Source organism: Cebus imitator, unplaced genomic scaffold (assembly GCF_001604975.1).
Source record: "Cebus imitator isolate Cc_AM_T3 unplaced genomic scaffold, Cebus_imitator-1.0 Scaffold87, whole genome shotgun sequence".
In the NCBI taxonomy this organism is placed as follows: domain Eukaryota; kingdom Metazoa; phylum Chordata; class Mammalia; order Primates; family Cebidae; genus Cebus; species Cebus imitator.
In genome coordinates this window covers 1,890,520-1,899,323 of record NW_016107402.1, presented here as the reverse complement: position 1 = coordinate 1,899,323, position 8,804 = coordinate 1,890,520, and the positions used below count along the sequence as shown (strand labels likewise).

The 8,804-nt window shown below is 52.9% G+C and overlaps 1 protein-coding gene and 1 non-coding gene across 3 annotated transcripts in view; both read left to right on the top strand.

Annotated features, from left to right (window-relative positions):
* The window catches only part of IL22RA1 (interleukin 22 receptor subunit alpha 1), a 23,980-nt gene extending 16,727 nt beyond the window's left edge, over positions 1-7,253 (top strand). For both annotated transcript variants that reach the window (XM_017534559.2, XM_037740654.1), the window contains 2 exons: positions 3,684-3,805; positions 5,308-7,253. In XM_017534559.2, coding sequence (XP_017390048.1) covers positions 3,684-3,805; positions 5,308-6,237 — 1,052 coding nt within the window. In that variant the 3' untranslated portion in view covers positions 6,238-7,253. The remainder of the gene's footprint in view (positions 1-3,683; positions 3,806-5,307) is intronic.
* Positions 4,628-4,686, top strand: LOC119472160. Its single transcript, XR_005201272.1, has one exon. It is a non-coding gene; the product is annotated as a U7 small nuclear RNA (small nuclear RNA).
* Positions 7,254-8,804: the final 1,551 nt, after the last annotated feature.

The following is an 8,804-nucleotide window of genomic DNA, read 5'->3' as shown; positions in this document are numbered from 1 at the left end:
AAAAAAAAAAAAAAAAAGAAACTTGATTCTCGTCACAAGCATCATGATATTTTTATTAGTGTTTATTTTCATAGACAGATGGAAATGTTGCATTGCTCAGGCTGCAGGTTTAGAGGATGGATAGCAGTGGGCGAGACAGATTTGGTAAAACAGTCTCCACTTCATCCTCATGTTCAGATTCATGATGTCGGTAAGTGATCTCAGTTCCAGCCATGCCAACATTCAGAACAGAGTTGAGTCTGCAAGCTGGACATTGTGTGTGGCCCAGCAGAAAGAGGAGTACCACATGAGGAATGAGAAGGCACAGTGTTAGTCAGACGCCAGCCAGCCACGTGCCTGGGAGAGTCACCGACTCTGGGAGCCTCATCCCTCATCTGACAGAATTGCTGATGCCTGGGCTGAGGCCATAATCAGAGGCCAGGCAGCTGCCAGAGCTGGGCCCTAGAGAATGACGGTCTGGTCCTCAGGTTTGTTCGGAAACTCATCAGTTTTCCAAAGAGCCCACCAGAGATGGATTTCTCCACCCGAGAATCCCAGTGCATTAATTGGCAGGGGAACAGCCAGCACTGGCCACTTGCATGGGGTATACCCTTCCTGGGGCAAGGGCTGCTAGGGAGCCCAGAACAGAACTTAGCAAGAGGAGAACTAGAAAAAGGAAACTGACTTTCTGGGGCTAAGCTGGGAGCATTTGTGTGACCCTCTTCCCTGGACTGTCCTAGACAAATCTCACCTGCTCCTGGCCCACCCTTGGCTCATCAGCTTTTTGACAATGTGAAGACCACTCCACCCTTATCCACAACACCTTTCTGTTGCCTTGTCCTTACATGGCCTTTTTTTTTTTTGAGATGGAGTTTTGCTCTTGTTGCCCTGGCTAGAGTGCAGTGGGGCGATCTCGGCTCAACACAACCTCCGCCTCCCAGGTTCAAAGGGATTCTCCTGCCTTAGCCTCCTGACTAGCTGAGATTACAGACGTGTGCCACCACGCCCAGCTAATTTTGTATTTTTAGTAGAGACAAAGTTTCTACATGTTGGTCAGGCTGGTCTCAAACTCTCAACCTTAGGTGGTCCGCCCACCTTGGTCTCTCAAAGTGCTGGGATTATAGGCATGAGCCACCATGCCCTGCCCCATGGTCTTGCTCATAATGGGATACCATTTTTTCCTAAGACTGTAGCTACTTTTATATAAATCACACTTCTTGGTGGCTACTTCTTGCTGACATATAGAAGGCACCTTATTCTTTAAAATATATTAAAAACAATTCCCGCATTTATTAGGTTCTACTATATTGCCAAGCAAATATTTGTGCCAAATGCTTCACATATATGATTTAATCTTTATTATTAAATGTGACATATTTAATCTTTAGAACAACGCTGCAAGTTGGGTAGCATCATCCCGTTTTACAGAGGAGGAACTCTGACTCAGAGAGGTTAAGCAACTTGCCCATGACCACACAGCTGCTCGGGGAACCTGGTTGATTCATCTGGTTCTGAAGCCTGGGCTCTACCCACTACTTTGTAGCTTTGCTTACAGTGAGCCCCCTCTACTGCATAATTCTTCCATTTCAGAGTGATGCATCCTGCCCTTGACTGTGTATCCTGACGTCTGCATTACCCACAGAATCCCCTTTATCTACCTCTCAGTAGATAAACAGGGAGGGCCACAGAGCATTGCCCCAGCATCTTGATGATGGAAAAGGCTCTAAGGGCCATTTCACCTCATTTCCTAATCTTACAGATGAGGAAACTGAGGCTTCCTTACAGAGTGGCAGGGAGGATAAGTTTTGGAGTTACACATGTAACTCCGCTGAGTAGCTGTGTGACCTTGGTCAGGTCACTTAAGCTCTCTGGGACTCAGCTTTGTTATCTGTGGGAAGGGAGCATGCCTATCATTCTGTGTTGTATTTTCATGATGTAGTGAGATAACATAGGTAGAGCACCCAGCACAGCCCATGGCCCGTAGTAGGAGCACAGTCACCGCTGGTGACTGTTATTATTAAAGGGTAGACCAGAGAGGGTCATGCAGGCAGGAAGGATGTTCAGCATCCAGGTGTGGCAGAACCAGACCTGGAACACTCCATATTCCTTACTCCTAGGCAGATGCTGTTCTTATTATTCCATCCAGCCTTCCTATGGGTGAAATGGCAATGTATCAAATACACACAATGTAAAATGGAACAGTGTCAAGCCAGGGACCATTCCATGTCCCCATCCTGTCCTGGGACAAGGAGCAGTGGTTTTCAGGAATGTTATAGCCATTCAGACATTCAGGTCATGTCTTTTTCCTGGAGTAGGGATGGGGTAACATGTGACAGGGGACAGGGTCTCACCAAAGCAGGAAGCTGACCCAGAGAGGCTCAAGCTCGCGGGCTAGGGGAGGAGCGAGGAGTGGGTCAGAAGTAGAGAACCCAGCAGTTCCCGGGGTTCACAGTGATCGCCAAGGTCACTGGAGCTATTGAATAACTCTCCAAGCTGAGGCCACACAGGGGCCAGGAACAGAGGGAGGGTGATTAGCGAACCCCTGGACTGCAGGGGTCTTGACTCTTTAAGTCGCCTTCCCTCTGTGTCAAACTGTCAGTTTTACCAAAGACTCCAATGACCTCTTCCTCCACAAGCCCTTCACAAGTCCCACTTGGACCAGTGACAGGAAGTGTGTCATGCCTGGAACCGGCTGCACCCATCCCAAAGATGCTGGGACACTGGGCGGAGGCTCGGGCACTAGAGCCCTAGTCATCCCTCTCCCCTCTGTTTTGGACAGGACAGTGCCTTCCCAGGCTCCCTTCCTGACCAAGATCTTCCCTGATGCCCAGCCCCTTACCTTGGTAGGGAGGTAGAGTTGTTGACTGTTGTCCCTGTTGTCCCTTCTCCCCTCCGTCTGCCTCTACCCTGCCAGGGAAGCAGGACCGCCCTTAGACTCAGGCAAGAGGGGCCCTTCCTGCACCAGCACTTTAGAAGGCCCTTCTGGCCCTGCCCCGTCCATATTCCCCCTTGCAAGATGAAGACTCCATACAGTAAAAGGGACAGGTCCATCTAGATCCTGTGGCCTTTTTTCTAGACCACATTGTGAGTAGCCGAGCCCGTGAAACACTCTGTCATACGGCCCAGAGCCTGCCATCTGTCTAGGCAGTCCTCTTTTGGGGGTCCTTCCTCATGAGGACAGACACTGCTGACATGCAGTGCAGACCCTTGACCCAAAGGATGATCAACTGGTGGCTATTTGTGGGGGCACTGATGAGGTCAACCATGAGGGCCGGGGCATCTATACACATGTGCATGAGGGCCCTGGCAGTGTGGGATGGAGCTGGGCCAGGCTGGGCTGGGCTGGGGGCCTGCAGTGCGCTGCGGGCTTTCCCTGCCCAGCCTCACCACTTCAGCACAGTACCTAGAGAAGTCCAAGAACTCTGAATTAAAATACGGCATCCCAGGTGGTTGTGAAAACTGTTTTCGTCAAGGTGGAAACATAGAACATTTTATTTAACAGTGTAAACATACAATTTGTAAATTCTGACTATTTAGGCATACCGTATGTGGACTTCCATTTGTGATCTTGCATTCTGAGTATAGAAGGGGCCTCCCAGCCCAGCTGGAGAGGCTTTTCAGCATCCACATGTAGGGCTGGACCCAACCGGGCCCAGGCAGAGCCCCGTCTCATGCTTCCTCCTCTGGCCCCTTTGCTTTCCCAGACCGGACGTGGACCTACTCCTTCTCTGGAGCCTTCCTGTTCTCCATGGGCTTTCTTGTCGCAGTGCTCTGCTACCTGAGCTACAGATATGTCACCAAGCCACCTGCACCTCCCAACTCCCTGGTGAGCCGTCCTCCTGGGGCGGGAGAGAGAGGTCCAGGGGAGGGCCTGGGCTCTGAGGTCCCCGGTTCTCCCCAAAATGCAGAGATCCACAGACAAAGCAGGAGATGGGCCTGCTGTCTCCCTTCATGGAGCTCACAGTCCCACCTAAAGTCAACAGCCGTGTGGCCCAGCAGGTCTCAGGACGCAGTGAAGAGGGGTGGGTGATCAGGAAGAGTGGACATGGAATAGAAAACCCACATGGGTTGGAAGTGTCCAGCACCAGGAGGGTAGCGTGGGACTTCAGTGAGCAGCAAGGCAACGAGGGAGGAGTGGTGGGTGCCTGGAGAGCCGTGGCACTGATGCCCTGTCTAAACTGGCAGCAGGGCACCACCATGTGGGAACTCAGGCCCAGCACTGCCTGATCTTCATGTTTTTCAAGAGAAGTCAGAGTTTCTGATTATATTATGAAATCTCCAAATTTTCAAGTATTCAGAACTAATTTTTTTCACTTTTTTTTTGAGATGGAGTCTCACTCTGTCTGGAGTGCAGTGGTGTGATCGCAGCTCACCGCAACCTCTGCCTCCCGGTTCAAGCGATTCTTCTGCCTCAGCCTCCCATGTAGCTGGAATTACAAGCATGTGCCACCACACCCAGCTAATTTTTGTATTTTTAGTAGAGATGGGATTTCACTGTGTTGGCCAGGCTGGTCTCAAACTCCTGACCTCGGGTGATCTGCCCACCTGGGCCTCCCAAAGTGCTAAGATTACAGGCGTGAGCCACTGTGCCCAGCCATTTTAAACAGAAAATTTTTAAATGGCAAAACTCATTTTTAAATGGAAAGCCCTTTGTTACAGCTCTTTTAGAATTTGTCTAGCACGTGAAGACCAGAACCCCCCACCCAAAAATAAAATGGAAAGCCCTGCACCAGCCACACAAATCACATCAGCAGCCCCCACCTGATGGCAGTGTCATCTCTGCCAGAGCAGCCAGGCCCACGGCAGAGGCCATGAGTGAAGCCACCTGGGGCGCTCGGAGCCTGCTCTCGCCCATCCGCGGGACAGAAGAGCTCTGAGGGAGTTTTGCTCAACGTGCAAGTCCAGATGAAGCATATTCTGTCAAGCTCTCCTGACCTCTCCTGGCTCCTTCCTTTCCTACCCTGACCCTGTATTAGGCCCTCAGGGACCCGTGGGCCAGGCAACCATGCAGGCCACCACCTCCAGAGCATGCCCCAAGGCAACCCCAATCCCTGTTATCCATTCCCTGGATTATCTGCCTCCTGGAGAAACCAGAGCCTGGGTCTCTCTCCCTGAGATAACCCAGACTTTAGAACCAAAGAGCTGAGAGACCCTGTCCCTTTGCTGACACCTAGAGTCATCTTTGCGAAGCAGAGGGGATATGGGACAGATGCATCTTGAAAATGCCCCAGATGCCTCCCCATAGAGGACCTCACCCACCCACATCACCAGCAGGGAGCGTGGCACATACCCTAACTGAGGGGGGGCACTGTTGTTGTCCCTGCACAGAATGTCCAGCGAGTCCTGACTTTCCAGCCGCTGCGCTTCATCCAGGAGCACGTCCTGATCCCTGTCTTCGACCTCAGTGGCCCCAGCAGTCTGGCCCAGCCTGTCCAGTACTCCCAGATCAGGGTGTCTGGGCCCAGGGAGCCCGCAGGAGCTCCACAGCGGCACAGCCTGCCTGAGACCACCTACTTAGGACAGCCGGACATCATCGTCCAGCCCTCCAACATGCCACCTCCCCAGATCTTCTCCCCACTGCCCTATGCCCCAAACACTGCCCCTGAGGTTGGGCCTCCATCCTATGCACCTCAGGTGACCCCCGAAGCTCAACCCCTATTCTACACCCCACATACCATCTCTAAGGTCCAGCCTCCCTCCTATGCCCCTCAGGCCACTCCGGACAGCTGGCCTCCCTCCTATGGGGTATGCATGGAAGGTTCTGGCAAAGACTCCTCCGCTGTGACACTTTCTAGTCCTAAACAACTTAGGCCTAAAGATCAGCTGCAGAAAGAGGCACCAGCTGGAAGCTGCCTGCCAGGCCGCCTTTCTCTGCAGGAAGTGACCTCCCTGGCTGTGGAGGAATCCCAAGAAGCAAAATCATTGCACCAGCCCCTGGGGGTTTGCACAGACAGAACATCTGACCCAAATGTGCTACACAGTGGGGAGGAAGAGACACCACAGTACCTAAAGGGCCAGCTCCCCCTCCTCTCCTCAGTCCAGATCGAGGGACACCCCACGTCCCTCCCTTTGCATCCTCCTTCCCGCCCCTGTTCCCCCTCCGACCAGGGTCCAAGTCCCTGGGACCTGCTGGAGTCCCTTGTGTGTCCCAGGGATGAAGCCAAGAGCCCAGTCCCTGAGACTGCAGACCTGGAACAGCCCACAGAGCTGGATGCTCTTTTCAGAGGCCTGGCCCTCACCGTGCAGTGGGAACCCTAAGGGGAATGGGAAAGGCCTGGGGCTTCCTCCTTGTCCTTGCCCAGCGTCACATCTTTGGCTGTCAATCCCATGCCTAACCATGCTGCATACTTTGCGTCCCAGCCCCAAACGGGTACTCTTGAGAGAAGCAGAGGGCATGGCCTGCAGGGCCCCTGCCATGGGTGAGCCCCCCACTGGAGCAAAGCAGCCTGATAAGGACTGCAGCGGGGAAGCCCTGGGGAGCAGTCTATGTAGACAAATGTGTGCTGGCTGAGCCCTGCAGGGCCGAAATGACAGAGACCAAGGAGGAAATGCAGGAAAACCCCCGAGATCCAGGGCCCCACCTTCTAACATCCTGGATTCAGAGTTCTCAGGGAATCTGCCTCTCCTCTCCCTATTCCTGACCAGTTTCACAATCTAGCTTGACAGAGTGTGAGGCCCCTGCCTCTTCTGTGATTGCTCAAAGGTGAGAAGAGAGCCTGGAAAAGGACACCTCGCAGGAGGCTGGGCAGAACCAGAACAACCTGCACTTCTGCCAAGGCCAGAGCCAGCAGGACGGCAAGACTCTAGGGAGGGGTGCAGCCTGGGGCTCATTCCCAGCCAGGGCAGCTGCCAATGTTGCACTATTTCAGCTTCATTCCTCTGCTAGAAAGAGGCAAAATGAAGGTTCACCAGGGAGGGAGACACACAAGGCTTTTCTGCAGGCAGGAGTTTCAGTCCCTATCCTGATGATGGGGTTTAAAAGGAAGGTAAGGACTGCGTCCCCTGAACAGGTACACTAACACACTGTACTAACAGCACAGCTTTGGAAACTCTGCCTGGGTTCAGCCCATCTGGGCTCAAATTCCAGCCTCACCACTTACAAGCGGTGTGACGTCAAACAAATGAATCAATGCCCAGAGCCCTGGTTTCCTCATCTGTAACATGGGGATCATAACACCTACCTCACCGGGTTGTGGCGAAGATGAGATTAAGTCGTCGTTAAAGTGCTTAATAGTGCTGGTACATGGGCAGTGCCCAATAAATGGTAGCTATTTCCTGTTGTGATTTTTTTTAAACCACGTCACACAAGGAGTGACCCCCTCCCTCAATCTGGATTGGCTTCAGACACACCTGGCATTTTCTCATGGGCTTAAATGACCTGGATTTCCTCAGGACGGGCAAAGCCAGAGTGGTCTGGGGTGGGAAAGAGGAGAGACTGCAGGGCCTTCTAGAGACAGAGTCCAGAGACAAATTACATGGAACCTTCTCCCTGAGATTGTAGGCAGAAGCCATTGTGTGTGGCAGCAGTGCTCTCAGATGGCCTCTGTCCATCTGGCCTCCCTGACCCCCCACAGAGGCAGCACTGGGCACGCCGTCCCCCTCCCCAGGTAGGGAGAGTGCCCTGCGCTCTCTGCTCCCAGAGTGCTGCCTTCCCTCTGTATCATTGCATCTCAGACAACCCCTAGCACCATGAGGAAGCCAAGGCCCTGAGGGAGAGGGGACCCACCCAAGGCTCCACTATTGAGGCTATGACAGAGTTGGGGCGCAAACCTAGGGCTGTTTGTCCTCATTGAGAGAGGAAGCTTTCCACACCTGTTTGGATTCTTGGAGGATGAGACTAGTGGAGGCTGAGGGGAGGCCTCCTAATGGGGTCCCCAAGAGACAAGCGCCCCTGGTCACCTTGCTCCAAAGACTTTTTTGGGGGAGGGTCTCACTCTGTGGCCTAGGCTGGAGTGCAGTGGCATGAACACAGCTCACTGCCGCCTTCACCTCCCAGACTCGAGTGATCCTCCTACTTCAGCCTCCCAAGTAGCTGGGACTACATGTGCCTGCCACCATGCCCAGATAATGTTTGGTATTTTTCATAGAGACAAGGTTTTGCCGTGTTGCCCAGGCTGGTCTTGAACTCATGGGCTCAAGTGATCCTCCTGCCTCAGCCTCCTAAGGAGCTGGGATTATAGGCGTGAGCCACCACACCCAGCCTCCAAAGCCTTTTCTGAACATTTCTGAGACAGAGGATGGAACACCAGTTGCCTCAGGGGGACCCTTCCCAGAGCGGACAGAGTGCACTTTCTCTTGCCAGTTATGTCTCTCCTTCTCTTCCCCACCCTTCCCTGTTCCCAGGACACAGTGACAGGTGGTGGTGTTCTTATCTGCTGGTAATTAATGTTTAACATCTCCTCGGAGTTACTGGTTTAGACCCAACACCTCCATGCAGAGGCACGGGTCTCACTGGACAGCACCCCCAGCCAGTTCACCCCAACATGCAGCCAAGTCAGCCGATGACTGCTACGCCTCTCCCCACCCACTGCAGATAAGTCCACTTCCTGTCGCTTAGGTCACACTTGGCCAAAGGTTAACTGTCTTCACCTTGTTTATTAGTAAAAACAACCTAACAGGTGGGTTATTCTCACCAAGTAAGTGAGACCCGGGAGCTACAGAAGTATTTTATTAAGACCAGACACAGTGACTCACGCCTCTAATCCCAGCACTTTGAGAGGCCAAGGCAGGTGGATCACCTGAGGTCAGGAGTTCGAGACCAGCCTGGCTAACATGATGAAACCCCATCTCTACTAAAAATACAAAATGAGCCAGGTGTGGTGGCA